The following is a 22,656-nucleotide window of genomic DNA, read 5'->3' as shown; positions in this document are numbered from 1 at the left end:
TCAGTAACCTTGGACGTAAGGCTTAACTAACCCTCAGAGCTCTTATGGGTAGGATGACAGTAGTAATACCTCCCTCCACCCTTCATTCCTTTAGGGCTGCATAAATCAACGAAAAAGCACCTAGCCCAGCGCTAGGCATGCATGAGGGGTTTGACTCACTGCTTGACTCAGAAACATCTCATGGTTACAAACAGCAACAGGTGAAGATGCACAGAGCAGAGGAAGGAGTAGTTCATTCCGCCTGGGGGCAGGGGAAGGGGTTTCTAAGGGGAAGCTTGCTCTTTCCTCCTTGATTTTGTTCAGGCTCTTTTAGTTGCAAGAAATAACAGTCCATTTCAGAGAAGCTTAAGCAAAAAGAAAATATAAGGCTACATGGTAGCTCATAGAACTCAAGGGCAGGAAGGGCAGTGAGGCTTGAAAGGTACTAGAAAGAACTCTTACACCCACCTTCAAAGGAAGGAGGATCTGATTGGCCCAGCTTGGATCAGGTGTCTACATTGATCCAATCAGTACTGGCCGGGGGTGGAGTCCTCCAGCAAACAGGATTTTTGCTTGCTGTGGGCTTGAGGCTGGGTGGGCTGCTCCAATGTTGTCTCTTACCTTTGGGGAAACCACTAAGAGGATGCAAGTGCAGCTTGATCAGCGGGCTGACCTCAGAAACAAGCCTGTGCCCTGAGTTACAGCCCCGCTCTCGCCCACCCCAGCAGAGAATGGATTCTGAGTGTTGAGGGAGGGTGGTCTGTGAAAGAGACCAGCAGGCTGAACTGCTGATGACTAGCATCCCCGAGGGTCTCTGACTCTGGAAGCTTTACCTCAAACTGCCAGAGTTGGACCTCAGTTTCTACTGTTCAGCAAGTAGGAATTTCAGCTGAGCTATATGCAGAGCTATATGCATGCCTGTGCTGAGTGGGACGGGAGCTATATAGGTCACTGAGATGACTTTTCCCTAAAGGAGTCTAGGAGGGAGGCGGGGAGAACATTTCCATAAGTAACTACCCTTCCGGACAGAATTTGGCACAAAAAGAGAGATCCAGTAGGGTGTTAAGAGCACGGCCTTTGAAATCCGGGAGACCTGGCTTCCAACCCCAGTTCTATCCCTTTGTGGTACTGTGTGCGCATGCTTAGTTGCCCAGGCATGTCCGACTCTTTGCAACCCCATGGACTGTAGCCTGCTAGGCTCCTCTGTCCATCGGATTCTCCAGGCAAGAATACTGGAGTGGGTTGCCACGCCCTCCTCCAGGGGATCTTCCCAACGTAGGGATCAAACCCAAGTCTCCTGCATTGCAGGCGGATTCTTTACCCCTGGGCCACCAGGGAAGCCCTTCTGGTATTACCGCTTGGGGAAGGTCATGTAATTCCTTTGCATGTCCGCATTAAGTTCATCCTATAGGGTGGTTATGAGACTGACCTGAATTTATAGGTTAGGAAACTGGAAACTGCCTGCACCATTCCCTGTTTTCTGCCTGTGGAAATCCTACCCACCCTTCCACCTCCAACTCAAATATCACCTTATCCATGAAGCCTTTGTCAGTCTTCCTGGCGGGAAAATATAGGTCCTTTATACTTTTATAACCAATTCACAGTTACTATGGTTGTCATAATAATAGCAGCTAACATTAGTTGTGTTTGCTATAACAGGAACTGTTCATTCTCTAGAACTCCCAGAAGGTAGGTACTTGTATTTCTGCATTTTACAAATGAGGAAACTGGCACACAGAGATTAGTTAACTGGCCCAAGACCACACAGTTGCTTGGCTGTAAAACTGGGATTTGAATCAAGTCTGTGTGCTGCCAGAGCCCTTGGTTTTATCCACCACTTCCTGCTGCCTGAGCTTCCCTGGTGGCTCAGCTGGTAGAGAATCCGCCTGCAAGGCAGGAGACCCTGGTTTGATTCCTGGGTTGGGAAGATCTGCTGGAGAAGGGATAGGCTACCCACTCCAGTACTCTTGGGCTTCCCTGGTAGCTCAGCTGGTAAAAAATCCGCCTACAATGCAGGAGACCCTGGTTTGATCCCTGGGTCAGGAAGATCCCCTGGAGAAGGGAAAGGCTACCCACTCCTAGTATTCTGGCCTGGAGAATTCCATGGACAGAGAGGAGCCTGGCGGACTACAGTCCATGGGGTCGCAAAGAGTTGGACACGACTGAATGACTTTCACACACACACTTCCTCCTGCTGACGTTGTGCCAGGCACTACATGAGGCCCCTTCTCTCCCTGATGCTGTTTAGTAAGTGTCGAAATGGCAGTGGAGAAGGTAATGCCTCACTTGCTGGGGAAGGTAAACGTCAGGGAGCTGGCTTGAGGCCAGGTCACAGGTGTTGCAGAGACTGTTAGCCGGTCTGCTGCGTCCATTGCATTTGAATGTGAGTGGCTCAGACAGTAAAGAATCCACCTGCAATGAAGGACACCTGGGTTCGACTCCTGGATAAGGAAGATCCTCTGGAGAAGGGAATGGCACCCCACTCCAGTATACTGGTCTGGAGAATTCCACGGACAAAAGAGCCTGGTGCGCTATAGTCCATGGGGTCCAAAGAGTTGAACACGACTGAGAGATTAACACGTTCACACTTTCAACCCTCAGAGCAAGCCAGAATGCAGTTTATACTTAACTGTTAGCATTTTAAGTTCAAGGGACTATGGGAAGTCAGCTTAAATAGCAGGCAATGACAGTCTTGTCACCATAGTACGGTAAGTCCCCTCTGTACAAACCTTCAAGTTGTGAACATTCAAAGCTGCAAGCATGCCCGTGTGCCAGCTGTTGTATTGTACTACTGTACTCTTCAAGGTACTATACTGTAAGGTTAAAGATGTTTTCTTTATTTTTTATGTTTGTTGGTTTTTTATGTTCTATCTGTATGAAAAGTTTCATAAACCTATTACAATACAGTACTATATAGCCGATTGTGTTAATTGGGTACCCAGGCTCACTTTGTTGGACTTACAAATGAATTAGACTTTTGAACGCACTTGTAGGTAGGGGACTTACAGAATTTAAATAGAGGCTCTTGTTGGCAGATGTGAAGAAGGCATTAAAGCAGGAGATCTGAGCTGAGGTTTCACTCCGATACCAGTATCCAGGGTATTGTGCCTCTGTGACCTTTGGCTGCTTTTCTGAGAATAGTTTCTTTTCTTTCAGAGTTATAGCTGGTGAAAGATCAATTCTTGGATCAGAGCATATCAGGGCCAGAAGGGTCCTTAGTGGTGTTGCTAATAACAATAATGATAAAAAATGAAAATTATAAAAATAATAATAGCAGCGGCTAGAATTGTTTTAATATTTATTACCTGTCGAGTGATGTTTAAGCATGTGCCTTATAACGTGACATTCCTGGGAGTGTACAGTCAGCTCCATTTTTCAGAGGGGATGCTGAGGCTCAGAGAGTTAAGGCGATTCTTTTGAAGTCACGCAGCCGTCAGTGGCAGAGGCAGTAACCCCAGCCCAGGTCTGCTGACCTTCGACGTCTGTGTTGGTAACCTGAAGCAGAGAGGAAAAAGACTCCGGGTTTGCTGGTCCTTCCTACCTTTGGGTCTGTTGGAGCCATGGCTAGAACCCGCCCCTTGGTAGGAGCACCGAGGTTTCAGTCCACACCTTTTGTTTTCATAATGCACAGAGTCACTGATCCCAGGGTCAAATCCCTGTTCTGGGTTAGCCATTCAGATGTACTCATGAGCACTTAACACTTTAAATAGCTTCAGTGAAAACCCTTGGGGTGGTTCCTCAGCCAAAAGCAGAGACTGATGGGTGGAGAAAACTCTTAGTGGTGTTCAGAGATGAAGGCCGCCGGCCGTGTCCTCTTCCCTCCCTGCCAGCAGGCCTGGGTGCTGTTTCAAAGTTTCCAGTGCTGAGGTTTGGAGGAGGAACTTCATGTCAACTTCTCTGAGCCTTCCTTTGTTCATCGCTAAACTCCTTCAAGCTTGTGTGCTAAAACAGGACTCAGAGTAATACCCACTTCACAGGGTTATGTGTGGCTCAGAGGTGATGTGCAGAAAGGCCTTAGTGCCATGCCTGATATATGCACATATATAATACGTATAACTGCTCCATAAATAGTGTCAGGTGCCCTGCTGGTTGTCATCTCCACTCTGGATCGCCCTCCACCAGGCACTTGAGGGTGGCTAGTAGATGTGTGTTCAAATTGTGTAACCCCTGGGCCGCTGGCAACTTCCTTGCTTGACTTTAATTCTCTTGAAATTGAGCCAGTCACAACTTCACAGGGCTTTGGGGCGTAATTAGGGTTGACGAAGCCCTTTGAAACACTCGGATGAAAGGGTGTTAAGTTATATTGCTGTTACTAACCATGTCTGTCTGTAGCCACTTGTTAGGTGTGGAGATTCATATGCTTGTAGAAATGGCTTTTAAAAGTAACCTCAGCTGCTTGGGGCATCAGTGGGAATGTAGCACTTACAAGGTGGGGACCTTTTTTTTTTTTTGGCCACCTTTGAAGTCCTTCAGCCTTAGAGAACACAGTGGGAGACAGCGTGGAGGAGGGATTCTCATCAAGAGACTGGAAGTCAGACCTCTAGTCTCGCGTCCTCCGGTCCTCACCTTGGGCACCTTATTTCACTTCTCTGAGCCTTCCTTTGTTCATCGCTAAACTCCTTCAAGCTTGTTTGCTAAAACAGGACTCAGAGTAATACCCACTTCATAGGGCTATCTGTGACTCAAAGGTGATGTGTAGAAAGGCCTTAGTGCCATGCCTGACATATATATATATATAATACGTATAACTGTTCCATAAATAGCAGCCTTTATTATTTTTAATTTATTTTATTGAAGTATACTTGAATTAGAATGTTGTGTTAATTTCTACTGTACAGCAGAGTGGTTCAGTTATATATATATATTTATATGTATAAATATATGTATATACACATATAATTATATTCTATATATATACACACTTCTTTTCCATATTCTTTTCTACTGTGGTATCACAGGATATTGAATATAGTTTTCCGTGCTATACAGTAGGACCTTGTTTATCCATTCCATATAAAATAGCTCGCCTCTGCTAATTCCACACTCCGAGTCCAAACCCCCAGTCCATCCCTCTGCCCCACCACCCCACCCCCTGCTGGTGGCAACCACAGGTCTGTCTTCTGTGTCTGCTCCTGTTTTGTGGGTAAGGTTGTTTGTGTCATATTTTAAATTCCACATATGAGTGATATATCACACGGTAATATTTCTTTTTCTTTCTAACTGACTTCACTTAGTGTGGTAATCTCTAGCTGCGTCCATGTTGCTGCAGATGGCATCGTTTCATTCTTTTTTTGGCTGAGTAGTATCCATATCTCTGATACCATGTCTTTATCCAGTCTTCTGCTGATGGACATTCAGGGTGTTTCCATGCCTCAGCTATTAGAAACAGTGGTCCAGTGAACACTGGAGTGCATGCTTCTTTTCAGATTAGAGTTTTATCCAGATGCATGCCCACGAACGGGATTGGTTTGGTCACATGGTAACTCTGTTTTTAGTTTTTTAAGGAAACTCCACACTGTTTTCCATAGTGACTACATTTACATTCCCACCAACAGTGTAGGAGGGTTCCCTTTTCTCCACATCCTTTCCAACATTTGTTATTTGTAGACTTTTTAATGATGACAGTTCTGATTGGTGTGAGGTGATACCTTGTTATAGTTTTGATTTGCATTTATCTGATAATTAGTGACACTGAGCATCTTTTCAGGTGCCTGTTGGCCATCATATTGTTACGTCTTCTTTGGAGAAATGTCTGTTTAGATCTTCTTCTCATTTTATGATTGGGTTGTCTGGGGTTTTTTGTTAATTGAGTTATATGAGATGTTTGTATATTTTGGAAATTAAGCCAGCCTTCATTAGTATAGTAACCTTTTAGCCTTGATTTTGATGTTTAGACTGGTTTATCCTTGTTAGTTTCACAATTTTCATTCTGGGTTTCACACCTCCACAGCCTCCTATTTGATTGACTTGTCTGTTTGGCCACAGCTGCTTATGTCCCCTCTTTACTGCCCTTTGGCAAGTTGTTAACAACACTGTCAACCTAAATAAACCTAGGGAGAAATAATCAAACAAAAAGAGTTCATTTGGCATTCTAGAACTGCAGTCCAGGGCACACAGATTCAAGTATCAATTCAAACAGTAAAAGTCAAGGGCTTTTAAAGGTGAAGGGAGGCTTGCGTTACCAGGGATTTTCATTGGAGTTAGAGACAGAAGCTCCTTGTGGCTAAGTGTGATTGAGCTCTAAGGCCATCACTAGAGGTGGGGGAAGTCGTTACTGTGACAAGTTGCGGGTGGGCTTACAGAGTCCTTGGAGGTCATAGTTCCATCCCGTGAGGATGTATGTAAGGTCCATCTCCTTAATGGCCTCACAGCCCCATTTTAAAACCCCTTGACTTCAATGAGTCTATTTTGTGTCACATTTCACAGCACATTCTCCAACAGCCATGTAGACTTGTCTTTTCAGAGGACAGCTTGGTCTCCCTGGTAAAAATAATACAGCGACTATCAGTTATAGGTTGAACCATATGAATCTTCCACCTTTGTAGGTCAAAACTGGTTGGATATCAGCCATTTCATATGGTTCACCCTAATTCTAAGTTGCTGTGTTAAGTGTTTCTTCCAAACAGTCTCAAGAAGTTTCTGCACCAGCTCCGGCAGAGGAGCACTGCCCTCCCACCCAGTAGAGCAAAGAGGAGCCGAGGCTCAGCGAAGCAGATCCCACCATCCTGCCTACCCTGAGCCTGCACGTGTGCGGCCCACACCTGCCCTCTGAACAGCACCACCCAGGTCTCAGTTTCTGCACGACTCCTGGAGCCTGTTTCAGCTCTCCTCTGTCTCCCACTAAGGTTTAGATAAGGCAGCTTTGAGGTGTTGGAGCAGGAACCAGTCTTCTACCTGCCCAAGACAGTTCCTGCAAAATTACTGCCAGTTTACAACAATTTGCTCATTAGCTTAGGTAAACTGAGTTATTAGGGTACCTGTCTGGCCCCAAGATCTTTGCATGTTATGAAGCTGATGTTCTTGCTTTCAATCCTAAGAACCAAGCACAGAGTGAAGGACTTCCTTTGAAGTCCTCAAACTTGACCCTCCAAGGAAACAATCTATTTTCTCACACTTTCTTTTAGTAGACATCTAAAACTTAAAACTTTTCAGTATAGATTTAAATATCTGCAAGGCATATAGTTCCTGGCACATTTAAATTCTTTTTTTTTTTTTTAAACTCTTATATACAGTTAACTAAAGCCCCCAAAATAGAAAGACCACTTGATAACCTACCATCAGTCTTCTGAAAAGACTCTTCTTTAACAGTTGAAAATTCTACATCTTTCCTTTTCCTCCCTAAGTTCCGTTTCCCCCACAGAATATTATCCCAAAAATGTGTGTTGACTTAAAGATTCACCACGCCAGAGTTGTGAGTTTAAGTTTTCTTCAGAGACCTTACTGAGGACTATAGCCCAGGAAACAGCTTCTCAGTAGCTCTGAGAAAGCTGTTCTGAAGACGTAGGGGGGATAACCAGTTTATATGTGATTTTTTACTAGGAACACACTCAGCAGAATATACATCTGAGTAAAAGATTGTTGCTAGTCCCCCAAAAATCTCAAGTTAATGATTTTTGTGCTTTATTTTTTTATGTGTGGGAAGATTCAAGAATCTGGGTTCATTAAAATTTTTCCTGAGATATGCATTTAACTTTCTAATGGGCCTGTTTGTCCAAACACAGAGCATCCTGTGGTTTTCTTAATGTTGATCAGCAACTGCAACAGATTGCAGCCTAATCCTTGTAGAATTGGGTGGTGAGCAAAAACACTCTTTGTTCTTCTTTGTTTACATGTGTCTGTCTTTTAACAGTTAAAATTTTTACGGAAATACCTATCATACTTCTCTACAAGAAAAAGTGTAGAGTATGTAACCAAATTTCGTTTAAAAAATTTTCCTTTGACATAAGGTTCATAGGTTTTGATTCAAATCAGAATTCTTTATATAATTGAATAAAAGCAATTGATTAATGCAGTATAAATTTTATCATCATTTTTGAGCAAAAAATAATATTGTTTAGAAAAATATATCTGAATGAGAAAAATAGGACTTTATTTTCAATATTTAAGGTGCATATTACTAACTGGTAGATGAGATAGAATTTAGCATCTGTTCTGTTGCAAGCTTTGGTTATTATGGCTAGAGGAGCTTCTGTACATAACCAGAATGGAAGAAGTGTAGTGAATCAATGAATTATTTCAACTCCTTCCGAGTTTTGTGCTAAAAATCAGGTAGTGATAAACTATTTTTATTGACCTATCAGCTAACAGTATGTTTAAGGCCTCATTCATTTGTGTTTACGACGACATACGAGACACACTTAATTTTAAAAGGGGTTTGTTTTTGCTTTTACAGTTTCCATGAAGTTTACCAAAAAAGCACTATCAATATGCTAGTAACTTTTCTCACTTAGGGCACCTTGCATTAACCTGATCTATCCAGAAAAGATTGGGGAAATTGAAATATTATAAATTTACCTATACCTTTGCCCTTACTGTATTGTAAAACATATATTCACACATGTATTTTAGCTATATGGGCTTCTCCAGTGACTCGGTGGTAAGGAATTCACCTGCTGATGGAGGAGATGCAGGTTCGATCCCTGGTCTGGCAAGATTCCCTGGAGAAGGAAATGGCAACCCACTTCGGTATTCTTGCCTGGAGAAACTCATGGACAGAGGAGCCTGGTAGGCAACAATCCACGGGATCACAAAGAGTTGGACACAACTTAGTGACTGAACAACAACAATGTATATTTTAACTATAGAATATAATTCAAATATTTACTATAAATATTTGTACATGTATTTTAATTATAAATACTTTATACTTTGCCTGAATATATTTTTTATGAAAACTTAGAACTGTGGGTGTAACCTAATTAACAAAGCTAGTCTTTATTGTCCAAACATCAGTTAAATCAGACTCTCTGATTTCAAATATCCTAACAAGGGCCAGAGTATCCTATTCTAATGCCTGTCATACCTTCACAGAAATATGTATGAGAGAGGAAGAGAAGATAATTCCACGAGTTGGCATTTATCACTAAAGAAACCTCCCAGGAAACAAAATTTCAGAATTCCCCTGGGTTTCTTAGTGGTTTTACAGCTTGGGGCAGTGTACCAGCGTAAGATTCTATGTGAGTGAGAGACAGGCCCTTCTTTGATGAACTTGGAAGAAGCTATTGAGAAAAGTGAGAAAGGGACGCTATAGGAAGCCAGCAAAAAGCCTGGATGGAAATGAGGGTCTGGTGGCTGAATCCCTTACAATGCTCAGTATCAGCAAAACCTTTGTAAAAGAAGGCCTCTAGGGCCCCCAGTCTGAAGATTACGGCCTTCTAAACCTTGCCATCCTGATTTCTCTCTTAGAAGCTGTCGTAATGACTCAGAGTCTCCCTATTATCTCCAAGCCCCAAACCAAACCGTATGAGATAGAAAAGCCCCCTCCCAATCCGGCCAGCGCACCCCTTAAGCCCTATCCCTCTACACTCAGTTTTCTTCTGTCTTTGCTAGAAGATAGCCCCAGCTACAGAGAAATCCTCACTGGTCCTCCGACTCACACACACACATCCCCTTTTACGTCTCAGGGCCTCTGAGCCCATTTCCCCCGAGCCCATTTCCCCCCTGGATCTTATACCTCCACATCACCTTTCCATCCCTCAAAGGTGCCATGCTCATTCCTACCATATGGGCTTCCTGCAGGATGTAGAATGGCTTTCTGCACCTCACCTCCACCAGTCTATATCTTCAGATCTCCTTGTGAAACTGTTCTTCAGAGGGGCTTCCCTGACTTCCCTTAATCCTGTGTCTCTCACACACTGAATCAGGCCTCTGTGCTTCTCTAGGTAGCGCTAACTGAAGTGTGATTGCTAATAATCAGGTGTTTAATATATATGATCTGAGGACAGGGACAGTGCCTGGCACGTTGACAGTCAGTGCATGGCATACACTAGGCACTGATTAAATGAATAAGTGTCTGGAATGCTATTCTTCCCTTCTCTGTGAAGTGTCTGTATTCTGCACTAGCCTAGGAGCCTTTGAGTCAAGAACTGATTCCCCAGTCCTTGAGAATAGCTGCTAATTACCAAGTACCTATCCTGTATCAGGCATTGTTCCAGAGCTTTATACATTACATAGTTTGACATAACAGTTAAGAGCATGGACTCTAATGTCAGACTACCCAGGTTCCAGTTCTGCTTCATCAGCTTACCAGCTACCTCATACCCTCGGTGCCTCAGTTTCCTTCAGTTCAGTTCAGTTGCTCAGTTGTGTCCAACTCTTTGTGACCTCATGGACTGCAGCACGCAAGGCCTCCCTGTCCATCACCAACTCCCGGAGCTTGCTTAAACTCATATCTATTGAGTTGCTGATGCCGTCCAACCGTCTTATCTTCTATCGTCCCCTTTGCCTCCTGCCTTCAATCTTTCCCAGCATCAGGGTCTTTTCTAATGAGTCAGTTCTTCACATCAGGTGGCCAAAGTATTGGAGTTTCAGCTTCAGCATCAGTCATTCCAGTGAATATTCAGGACTGATCTTCTTTAGGATGGACTGATTGGATCTCCTTGCAGTCCAAGGGACTCTCAAGGGTCTTCTCCAACACCACAGTTCAAAGCATCAATTCTTTGGCGCTCAGCTTTCTTTAGAGTTCAACTCTCACATCCATACATGACCACTGGAAAAACCATAATTTTGATTAGGTGGACCTTTGTTGGCAAAGTAATGCCTCTGCTTTTTAATATGCTGTCTAGGTTGGACATAACTTTTCTTCCAAAGAGCAAGCGTTTTTTAGTTTCATGGCTGCAGTCACCATCTGCAGTGATTTTGGAGCCCAGAAAAATAAAGTCTGTCACTGTTTCTATTGTCTCCCCATCTATTTCCCATGAAGTCATAGGACCAGATGCCATGATCTTAGTTTTCTGAATGTTGAGCTTTAAGCCAACTTATTCGCTCTCCTCTTTTACTTTCAAGAGGCTCTTTAGTTCTTCTTTGCCTTCTGCTGTAGGGGTGGTGTCATCTGCACATCTGAGGTCTTTGATATTTCTCCCGGTAATCTTGATTCCAGCTTGTGCTTCATCCAGCCTGGCATTTTGCATGGTGTACTCTACATATAAGTTAAATAAGCAGGGTGACATACAGCTTTGGTGTATGCCTTTCCCAGTTTGGAACCAGTCTGTCGTTCCATGTCCAGTTCTAACTGTTGCTCCTTGACTTACACACAAATTTCTCAGGAGGCAGGTCAGGTGGTCTGGTATTCCCATCTCTTTAAATTTTCCACGGTTTGTTGTTTACTGTAAAATTAAATAACAGTACCTACTTTATGTAGTTATTATGAGGATTAAATGAGTTAATATGTATAAAGTACTTTAAACAGTATCTGGCATGTAGTAAATGCTCAATAAATGTTGTTGTTTACCATTATCATTTTCGTTTCTAATCTAAACAAGCCTGGTCTGTCAGTTTACAAAGAGCAAGCTATCTCTAGTAGAAGAGCTGGCCAGCCATTTGAAAAGAACTCAGCCATGTAAAAATCCAAGACCCTGGATTTCGAGTATGGCCTTCCACTGCATCTGCCACACGACATTGAGCCAAATACTTCCTTGTGACCAGAACGAGTTCCTCCTTTAAAATTCCACCCCTTCTTTTGCGGCATGTATCACATTCTCCCATTATTTCCTTTTATTTATGCTCAGATTAGGCCATTTAGTCAGGAAACATAAACTGAGTATCAGCAAAGATAAGTGAGAGATGGAGAATCCAATACAATATCTTTTTAAATGAAAGAAATGCAAAAGATAATGAAGAAATTTACAACATAAGGGGAGAAGGGAGAGATGCAAAGTTTTGTATACTACTGAAATTAAGATGGTAATTATAATCACTAGTGTAATCACTAGGAAGACAACTCAAAAATATATAGTAAAAGGGAATTAAAATGGTACTCTAGAAAATATATCTATTTGACATGAAAGAAGGCAGTAATGGAGAAATTGAGGAATAAAAATAGACATCAGTTCAGTTCAGTTCAGTCGCTCAGTCGTGTCCGACTCTTTGCGACCCCATGAATCACAGCACACCAAGCCTTCCTGTCCATCACCAACTCCCGGAATTCACTCAGACTCACGTTCATTGAGTCAGTGATGCCATCCAGCCATCTCATCCTCAGTCGTCCCCTTCTTCTCCTGCCCCCAATCCCTCCCAGCATCAATGAGTCTTTTCCAATGAGTCAACTCTTCACATGAGGTGGCCAGAGTACTGGAGTTTCAGCTTTAGCATCATTCCCTCCAAAGAAATCCCAGGGCTGATCTCCTTTAGGATGGACTGGTTGGATCTCCTTGCAGTCCAAGGGACTCTCAAGAGTCTTCTCCAACACCACAGTTCAAAAGCATCAATTCTTCGGCGCTCAGCCTTCTTCACAGTCCAACTCTCACATCCATACATGACCACTGGGAAAACCATAGCCTTGACTAGACGGACATACAGGGGGAATAATAATGAAATGGCAGAAGTCCCTCTTATCAGTAATTATATTAAATGTAAATGGATTAAACTCTGCCCAATTAAAAGGCAGAGATTGGTAGAAATGATTTTTTTTTTTAAATATGACCCAAATGTATCCTATCTATAAGATGTCCTTTAGATTTAAAGACACAAATAGGTTGATGGTAAAAAGATGGGAAAAGATATTCCATTCATTGTAACCAAAAGAGAGCTTGAGTGGGTATATTAACACTGGACAAAATAGACTTTAAAACAAAAATTGTTATGAGAGACCAAGAAGGACATTATGTAATGATAAAAAATTCAGTCCATAAGAAGATATAGCAGTTGTAAAATACATGCACCTAACAGAGCCTTAAAATATATGAAGGAAAAATTGACAGAATTGAAGGAAGAAAAAGTTCAACAGTAATAGTTGGACACCTTAATACCATGTTTTTAATAATGGATAGAACAACTGGACAGAAGATCAGCAAGGAAATAGAAAACTTGAACAATACCATAAACCAATTAGAGCAAAGAGACATCTATAGAACACTCCACTCAAGAGCAGTAAAATACACGTTCTTCTCAAATGCACATGGAACAGTCTCTGGGATAGAGCATATGTTAAGCTACAAAACAAATGTCAAGTAAAAGATTGAAGTCATATAAAGCAGGGGTCCCCAACCTCTTGTCAGTAAACTGGTACCTGTTCATGTCCTGTTAGGAACCAGGCCCCACAGCAGGAGGTGAGCAAGGGCAAGCAAGCAAAGCTTCATCTGCTCCTCCCCATCATTCCCATCACTTGTATTTCCATCTGAACCACTTCTCTCCTCTGCCCCCATCCTTGGAAAAATTCTCTTCTACAGAAGTGGTCCCTAGCTCCAAAAAGGTTAGGGACCACTGATACAAAGCATGTCCTCTAATCACAGTGGGATGAAATAAGAAATCAATAACAGAAGGAAATTCACAGCAGCAAACAGAGAAACTCACAAATATGTGAAAATGAAGAAAGAGAAATTAGAGACCAGCTGATCCTACAAGCCCATGGAAATACCAGGGACTCTAACTAGCCAAAACAGTCTTGGGAAAAGAAGAACAAAGTTGGAAGACTCTCACTTCTTGATTTCAAACATTTTACAAAGCTGCAGCAATCAATGTGGTATTGGCATAAGGATAGATATGCAGATCAGTGGACTATAATACAGAGACCAGAAATAAACCAATACCTCTATGGTCAACTGATAGTTGACCATGGTGCTAAGACCACTCAACAGGAAAATAATATAGTTTTTTCAAACAGATGATGTAGGGTCAACTGGATATCCACATATAAGAAGATGAAGTTGGACTCCTTCCTCATATCATGTAAAAAAAATTAATTCAAAATGGACCAAAGACCTAAATATTCTTGGAAAGAGTTTTTGGAAAGAAAGAGTCTTGGAAAGAAACATAGGTATCAATTTTTGTGACCTTGTATTGGACAATGTTTTTTAAAATTATGATGCCAAAAACCACATAGCAACAGAAGAAAAAAATAAACAATCAATCTTAAAACCTTGTGTTTGTCAAAGCACACTGTCAAGAAAATAAAGCTTTGACTCATAGAATAAGAGAAAATATTTGCAAATCATACATCTGACAAAGGTTTAGTATCTTGTAAAGAAAGCTGAGCACCGAAGAATTGACCCTTTCGAACTGTGGTGTTGGAAAAGGTGGTGTTGAGAGTCCCTTGAACTGCAAGGAGATCCAACCAGTCCATCCTAAAGGAAATCAGTCCTGAATATTCATTGGAAGGACTGATGCTGAAGCTGAAACTGCAGTATTTTGGCCACCTGCTGAGAAGAACTGACTCATTGGAAAAGACCCTGATGCTGGGAATGATTGAAGGCAGGAGGAGAAGGGGACGACAGAAGATGAGGAGGTTGGATGGCACCACCAACTCGACGGATATGAGTTTGACTAAACTCTGGTAGTTTGTGATGGACTGGGAAGCCTGGTGTGCTGCAGTCCATGGGGTCACAAAGAGTCAGACACTACTGAGCAATTGAACTGAACTGATATACAAAAATCTTATAACTCAATACTAAAAAGATAATAAAAATAATAAAAATCTTTTAACAAATATACAAAGAAATCTTACAACTCAATAATAAAAATTTAAAAATATAGGCAAAGGGTTGCACAACATTGAAAATGTACTAAATGCTTACTGAATTATATGTTTTAAGATGATTAATAGCCTATTTTATTACATGTGAATTTTAAAAAATAGGCTAAGATTTGAATAAACAATTCTCTGAAGAAGATAAAATAATGGCCAATATATAGCTGAAGAGATACTCAACATCATAAGTCATTAGGGAAAATGCGAATCAAAACCACAATTAGATACCATTTCATACTCTTTGGTATGGCTATCATAATTTTTTTTGTTAAGAGGAAAATAGCAAGTGTTGGCAATGATATAGGGAAATTAGAACCCTTGTTTGGTGGGAATGTAGATTGGTGTAACCACTATAGAAAACAACTTGGGAGTTCCTCAAAAGTAAAACATAGAGTTACTATGTGACTGAACAACCCCACTCCTACTGGAATAGTCCCAAGAAAACTGAAAACACACACACACTTATATATGCATACATATATACACACACATATAATGTACACAAATGTTCATAACAACAATCAAGATAGACAAAAAGTAGAAATAATTCAAATGTAATTGAAGGACAGATAAACAAAATGTGGTATATCCATATAGTGGAATATTACTTGGCCATAAGAAGGAATGACGTGATGATTTTGTTATATCAACCCTGAAAACATTATTCTAGGTGAAAGAAGCCAGTCACAAAAGACCACATGTGGTAAGGTTCCATTTATGTGCAAAATAGGCAAATCCATAGAGACAGCTAGTAGACTAGTAGTTTCCAGAAAATGAGGGTAGGGGAAATGGGGAATAAATGCTAAAGGGTTTGGGGTTTCTTTGAGGGGTGATGGAAATGTTCTGGATTTAGTTATCAGTATGGCACAATTTGGTGAAAACTGGACCTTTTCAAAGTTATGCGGCAACTTTGCCTAGAGGTCCAGTGGGTAGGGACTTTGTGCTTTCGCTACTGAGGGCCCAAGTTCAATCCCTGGTCAGGGAACTAATATCCCACAGGCTATGCAGGGTGGCCAAACAAAAACAGATTATGTGGCAGCTCTGGAAATCAGATCTAACCCCACCCCCGCAACCCCTGTTTGTTGTGATTTGTTATTGTTTGCTTGGTTAGTGATTTTTCTCAACTTTTTTGGTTAAAGTCTGTATTTTCCGTTGTATGTGGCTCACCCAAGTCTGTATCTGTTAGCTTGGTGGTCCGTTTGTGTTTCAGTAGATTTCCTTGAATGCCTAGAGCAAAAACAAAACAAGACAAAACTCTCCCAGGCTTTGCAGACTGGCTCTGCTGGGGCACTGCTCCAAGGATTACCAGTCTGCTTACAACTCTGTCTGAATTCTTGCTGCTTCTCCTCTGCCTGAAGGCTACCAGAGGTGAAGGCTTGGCATCTTCGCAAGTGTTCTATGGAGCACACATCCAGCCCTGGGTATGTGAATTGTCTTCTTGATTCCCCAGGATCCTTGGGAGCTTTTAAAAGCCCTTCCCAACTCACCTTGTCCCCCTGTATCTTCTTTCCTGGCCTCTTCCTGCCCAGGCTTTCCCTTCTGTCTGTTGTTCATCCCTGTGCTGTCCCTTGCCCCAGGCTGCAGCATCCAGTGCTTGTGCCTTTAAATGCTTTTGGCAATAGCATCCTGGAAGCTTCCCACCAACCCTGGACCACCTCCAAGTCAGGCAAAACAAAGGCAAGCCTTTGTGCCAGACAGGTCAGAATCCACAACCACAGTTTCTAAAAAATAAAGTCCTTATTGCTCCCTCTGTCCTCATGACGACCATAGGTCTGTAGTTTAAGGGATAGTTGGCAGGTGATTTAAAACGCTGCAGTGCTCTCTGCCCGTAAAGCAAACGCTTCTTTCTTCACCAGGCCTTCCCCTGCTTGTTATAAGTTTTTAACTAGACTCCAGAGTTCTATAAAAATTGATTCAGACAGTGTTTACGAGTTCATTCATGGTTTTTCTGGAAGGCTAGTTCCTTGGAGTTCTTTTATTCCACCATTTTCAGTGACATTACTTGTAACAACGTGAATACACTAAAAACAAAACATTTTGAAAAGGTCAAAATGCTGACTTTTATGGTTTTTTAATTTTGTCTCAATAAAAAAGATAGTGACAAGTTCAGATATCTGGGTTCATAGAATGTCCTTAAAAGGCTTTTAGAGCCAGACATTAAGATGGGACGGCATTAAAATACCTTAACTGAGCAAAAAAGCGGGAAACCACCAAACAGTAGAGTGATCCAAAGTCAGATCAATGGAAGATCAAAACCACCCGCTTGTAAACATCTAGAACAGGGTCACACCTTGATTCCTAGCCCAAAACTGCCGGATTGTTAGGCGGCCTTGGTCCACCAAGGAAGCTCATCAATTAGCTGTTGCTGTATAACAACACAACCTAAGTAGCTAAAAACAACAACCATTTTATGGCTCACAATTCTGTGGGTCAAAAATCTGGACAGGATCCAGAAGAACTGAAATCAAGACTTCAAGGAGAGATTGGAGCTCTGCTGTGATTGCAGCATTGTTGGCTGCAGTCAAGATGTGGGAACAACCCGAATGTCCATTGATAAATGAAGAAAGAAAACATGGTATATACTACAGTGGAATGTGGGATGTTGTTGTTGTTTAGCTGCTAAGTCGTGTCTGACTCTTTGCAACTCCATGGACTGTAGCCCACCAGACTCCTCTGTCCATGGGATTTCTCAGGCAAGAATACTGGAATAGGTTCCCATTTCATCCTCCAGGGGATCTTCCTGACCCGGGGATCAAACCCACATCTCCTGCACTGGCAGGCAGATTCTTTACTACTGAGTCACCAGGGAAGCCCACAATGGAGTATTACCCAGCCTCCAAAAAAAAAGGAAACCCTGTAATATGCCAAACACATGGGTTAACCTTGAGGACATTATACAAAGTGAAGTAAGTGCTAGACTGAATGTGCCTCTTGTCCTTCCACCCTAATTCATTTGTGGAAGTCATAATTCCCAATGTGATGGTATTTGGAGATGGGGACTTTGGGAGGCAATTACGAGAATAAGGCCTCCATAAATGGGATTAGTGCCATTATAAGAGAGACAGGACAGAGTTCTCTTTCTCTACCGTGTGAGTACATAGCAAGAAGGTGTCCATCAGCAAGCCAGGAAAAGGGCTTTCACCAGGAACAGAATCACCCAGCACCTTAATCCTGGTCCTGGTCCCCTTAGCCTCCAGATCTATGAGAAATAATGGCCACTTGTCTGTCACATTTGTTACAGCGGCCCAAATTGACTGAGGCAGTAAGCCAGTTACAGAAAAACAGATACTGCGTGATTCTACTTATATGGGGTATCTTAAATAGTCAAACTCATAGAATCAGGGGCTTTGCAGGTACTAGTGGTAAAGAACCCACCTGCTAACACAGGAGACAGATGGGGGTTCGATCCCTGGGAAGATCCCCTGGAGGAGGAAATGGCTACCCACTCCAGTATTCTTGCTTGGAGAATCCCATGGACAGAGGAGCCTGACAGGTCACAATCCATGGGGTCGCAGAGTTGGACACAACTGAAGTGACTTAGCACACACACACTTTGGGGAGTGCATTTATAATATCTTAGGTAAAGGACCAGGTTATCATCTTATTTCTATAAAATATATTAACATTTCTATTGACATCTAAATTTATGGACAGAAAATTTTTTACAAAAACCAAAACATTTGCAGTAACTGTCTGTGATTTTTTTTATCTTCTTGCATTGTTCTTTTCATTTGTATTTCCTAATTATTCTATAGTGAATATGTATTTGGTTATCACTGTATAAAGTTTTCTTTTTAATGTCATGCTAACGGATCTGAACCTCATTTTTAAGGTGACATAAATTAAATTTTCATAAATTAAATAATTAAAAGTGTCCTCAACAACTTTGCCAGTTAAAAGAGTCTCGACCCCTCTGGGAAAAGGAAGACTCCATTGATTAGATGGTGAATGTATCCCTGCCTGTGTTTTTCTTGTAAATTCTAACTTCTGTGCCAGCCTATGCCAAGTCAATATAGAAGGGGACTGGGAGAGCAGACTTAGGCCTTGTCAGATCCTTGGGGTCCGTGGGCAAAAGTTGGTGCTTTCTGGTGGTGTCCAGTTCCAGGCCATGGTCTCTGAACTAGCAAGGCAGCCAGATTAAACTCGGGCAGAAAAATTCCAGTAGAGGGTCTGGGGAGGCGTGGTTTTTTGTGATGAAGGTGGTTTTTCTGATTTTGTGTTGGAACAGCAAACAGTTGGGTTCAAACTGTTTGAACAGTTTGTGTCCTAGGGCCCCTTGGCGTAGGCCCAGCTCATTCATGTCTGCTTCTGTGAACTTTCCTTACAGGAAAACTTGATCGGCGCTCTCTTGGCAATTTTCGGGCACCTTGTGGTCAGCATTGCGCTGAATCTCCAGGTATGTTTTCATCACCAGCACTGCCTGGTGCCGAGATGTAGCCAGAGTCAGGTTATCCGGTGCAGGCGCTGTCTGCCTCCTCCCAGTGGGATGTTGCCTACCCCATCCCGGGGTTGGGACAATACCTGGTGGGTTGTTCCAGGATACTCTCTTGGTTCTATGCCCCCACTTCATCCCTCATCACCCCTCAACTATGAAGGCAGAGCTCTCTGTTATTTAGAAGTCTCTAGGTGGGGTGGGGAGTGCCCTGGAGCAGCTGCTGTAAACGCCCTGCCTCACATGCCCTCGGCCTAGTTGAGATCCCAGGCAGCTGTGGTTTGGAGTGAGCTCAGAACACTGTGGGAATGACCCCCACTGGCTGCAGGTGCAGCTAGACAACCAGCTGTGTGTGTTGGGTGCTGGTGGTGGCTGTTAATGCCGCCAGGGAACTAGACCCCACATGTTACAACTAAAGATTCCACATGCCACAACTTAAAAAGAAAGAAAGAAAGAAAAAAAAGACTGGACGCCTGCAAGCCGGACAAATACAGCACACTGACGAGTCCTTTCCCTTCACACTGCCCCCAGCTTCAGCGAGCGAGCTGCTCTGCCTGTCTAGAGCAGGCGCATGATCACTTGCTTCCACACGTGCACACGTGTGTTTCTGAGGCTGCGTGGTCTCTTGGCTCCTCGTCTGGCTCCCTCTCCTCCCTCTGTAGACCAGCTCCTCTGCTTCCGTATCTGTCTCTACACAACCCTGCACCATGATCCAACCCACGTGGCAGACTTGACCCTCTGAGTCAGCATGCCTTTTGGGCTTTCCTTAGTCACTGCCTCAGGGTCTGTGTCCTGAGTTCATATTTCCAGAACCAGGAATACTGTCCCTGCTTGGGCCAAGTGTCCACCCGAGGGAGGGGAAGACCCACTAACCCTCACAGTCTGCCCAGCAGAGCTGCGGGCATTTCTTCAGAAAGAAGTCTATCCATGTGGGCACCCTGAACACGGGGACTTCTGAGCCTTGCAGTTAGAGGGTCAACCTGAGGGCCGGGTTAGTAGGGGTCCATAGGTCATGGCTCTCACCCCAGGCTGCCCATTGCCTGTGATGTACATCAGAAATGCACATTTCCAGGCCTTGGCCACACCTCCCCTCTGAGAATGAGGCCCAGACACATGTATTTTTTCAAAGCTTCCCGGAGAACGTAAAGCCTCACAGCCAGTGTGAGAGCTCTTGTCTCAGAAGATCAATCTAAGATTCAGAGCACCAGTGTTCACTCTTCTCTGAGGGAGGGCTCAGAAAAACCTGGCAATCTCCCCCAAGTTATTTTTAAGAGTCGGGGGTGGTGTGGATTTAGGGTTCATGTGCTGTAGCATCTTTTCCCCAGAGATCTGGACGAATCGTGTTCTTTCTTGGACTTCTAGAAGTACTGCCACATCCGCCTCGCAGGCTCCAAGGACCCTCGGGCCTATTTCAAGACCAAGACATGGTGGCTGGGCCTGTTCCTGATGCTTCTGGGCGAGCTGGGCGTGTTTGCCTCCTACGCCTTTGCGCCCCTCTCTCTGATCGTGCCCCTCAGCGCTGTCTCTGTGATAGGTAAGACACAGCTCCTGCCCCACCCCTCCCCTGGGACTCGCCCACCTCTGTGATCAGTGTCACCGCCAGGATCAAACAGACCTGTTCAACAAGCCAGCTTTTGCTTCGCTAATAAAACCTAACACTTACCAAGGGCTTCGTACACAGCAGCCCCTACTCTAAGCACTTTACAGATACTGATTCTCTGGCAGCCTTTTGAGGGAGCTGCTGCTGCTAAGTACTGTTATTATTCTCATTTTACAGATGAGGAAACTGAGGCACAGGGTGGTGAAGCTGCTTTTCCCAAATCACACAGCTAGTAAGGAGCAGGGCTGGGATGCACACCAGGCTATTTGCCTCCCAAATCTGTTTCAGATTCAGAACATTTATCAGAGTTGCTTTTTATTTCTACTGCAGAAGGAAGATTAACCTTGACCTGTTCATCCTAACACTGTGAAAATAAACTAAGCTTTCATAGAATTCAGATGTCTCACACCATCTGAGCCAGCAGAGAAGCCCCTGTAAGAAATTCATATTCAGCTTATTCGCTGATCTTTTTACATCAACCAACATTATTTTAAAAACATCATCAACTTTTTCATCTGCCATTTCTTCTGTAATTTCTGTAATCACTGAACCAGTGTTTCAGAACGTTTAAACCATCTAGAAGACAAAAGAGTTTTGATGTTCATGAGGTCACAAATAAAATAGAATTATAAAAAATTCTTTTTTGGTTAAATAAAAGATTTTAGTAGATTAGTAGACAATAGTTTTTTGTACATAGGAGCAAGAACAGTGAACTTGCTTTGAAATATTTCCTTTCATCTTGCTGGCAAGGATTGCAGTGCTGAGAAGCTTTTCCCTGCTCTTAAAGGAGAAAAATCATATTCTGAGTCTTAATCCTCCTGGAATTAAGAGGCCCTTTTAAGAGGGCCAGCAGGGATGGTGTATGCCTGGCCATTATGGCCCCTCTTGAACCCAAGGCAGACATCACTAATCAATCATAGCCTTCCTTTCTCCTGAGCCTGGATGGGCCCTCAGAATCCTCAGGGCTTCAGGCAGTCATTACCAATTACCAGGAGTTGGCAAAGGAGTGGAAACTAATTTCCTTTCCCTCATCCTATTTATTGAAAGCCCCTCTTTCTTAACCAGGGTGGGTAAACAGGCAGCCTACAAGATGACCAAGATCTTCAGGCATGCCATGTTCTTCCCACACAATATTGTTTCAAAATATCATTTGAGTGCCTTTCGTTGAGGCAAGTTGTCTACCGTAGTCCTGACTTCTCCCTCCTGTCTTACATCTGGCCCATGTTGCACACCTGTGTTGTTGCTCAGGCCCAGCAGGGTTTTAATAGTTTTGTCCTCTGCGCATTGCTGATCCGTCCAAAGGGCTCTCAGAACCTTTATTCACAAAGAGGAATATGTGACTGAATGACAGGTGCTTTAAATACTAGCCTTTAAAGTTTAATAAGGATCAAATAACCAAATTCTTTAAAATAGACCAAATTATAATGATGGAACTTCAGGGATCAGCCCTTGGAAATTACGGGGCTCTTAGAGCATCTTAGTCACCCAGCAAAAAATAGCATTAAAAATAAATAAATATTAAAATAATAACTACCTTTCATTGGGTACCTATTACATATTAGTCACTGTTCCAGATGCTTTAATAATAATAGCTCAGTTATTGATCACAAACTGTGTGATAAATAATTTGCATGTGTTATCTCATTTAATTGACCCTATAACTCTGTGTGCTAAGTTGCTTAGTTGCGTCCAACTCTTTTGCAACCCCATGGACTATAGCTCGCCAGGCTCCTCTGCCCATGGAATTTTTCCAGGCAAGAATACTGGAGTGGGTTGCTGTTTCCTTCTCCAGGGAGAAGTAGGTATTTTCAGTGATGTGCTGATAAACTAACTTGAAAGAGAGAAAATGAAAGAAGAAAGAGAGGAGGTGGAAGGAGGTAGGGAAGGGACAGAAAAATGAGAAAGAAAAGGAAGACCTGATTTGTAGTGTTTCTGGTATAAATACTCCCACTGTGGCTGATT

At 42.8% G+C, this 22,656-nt stretch overlaps 1 protein-coding gene across 1 annotated transcript in view; it reads left to right on the top strand.

The window, feature by feature from the left end:
- NIPAL3 (NIPA like domain containing 3) overlaps positions 1 to 22,656 on the top strand; it is a 54,506-nt gene that overhangs the window by 4,720 nt on the left and 27,130 nt on the right. Inside the window, exons 3-4 of the mRNA XM_052656887.1 lie at positions 18,990 to 19,058; positions 20,457 to 20,628. Coding sequence (XP_052512847.1) covers positions 18,990 to 19,058; positions 20,457 to 20,628 — 241 coding nt within the window. The remainder of the gene's footprint in view (positions 1 to 18,989; positions 19,059 to 20,456; positions 20,629 to 22,656) is intronic.

This window comes from Budorcas taxicolor, chromosome 2, assembly GCF_023091745.1.
Source record: "Budorcas taxicolor isolate Tak-1 chromosome 2, Takin1.1, whole genome shotgun sequence".
In the NCBI taxonomy this organism is placed as follows: domain Eukaryota; kingdom Metazoa; phylum Chordata; class Mammalia; order Artiodactyla; family Bovidae; genus Budorcas; species Budorcas taxicolor.
This window is presented reverse-complemented; position numbering and strand designations above follow the sequence as displayed.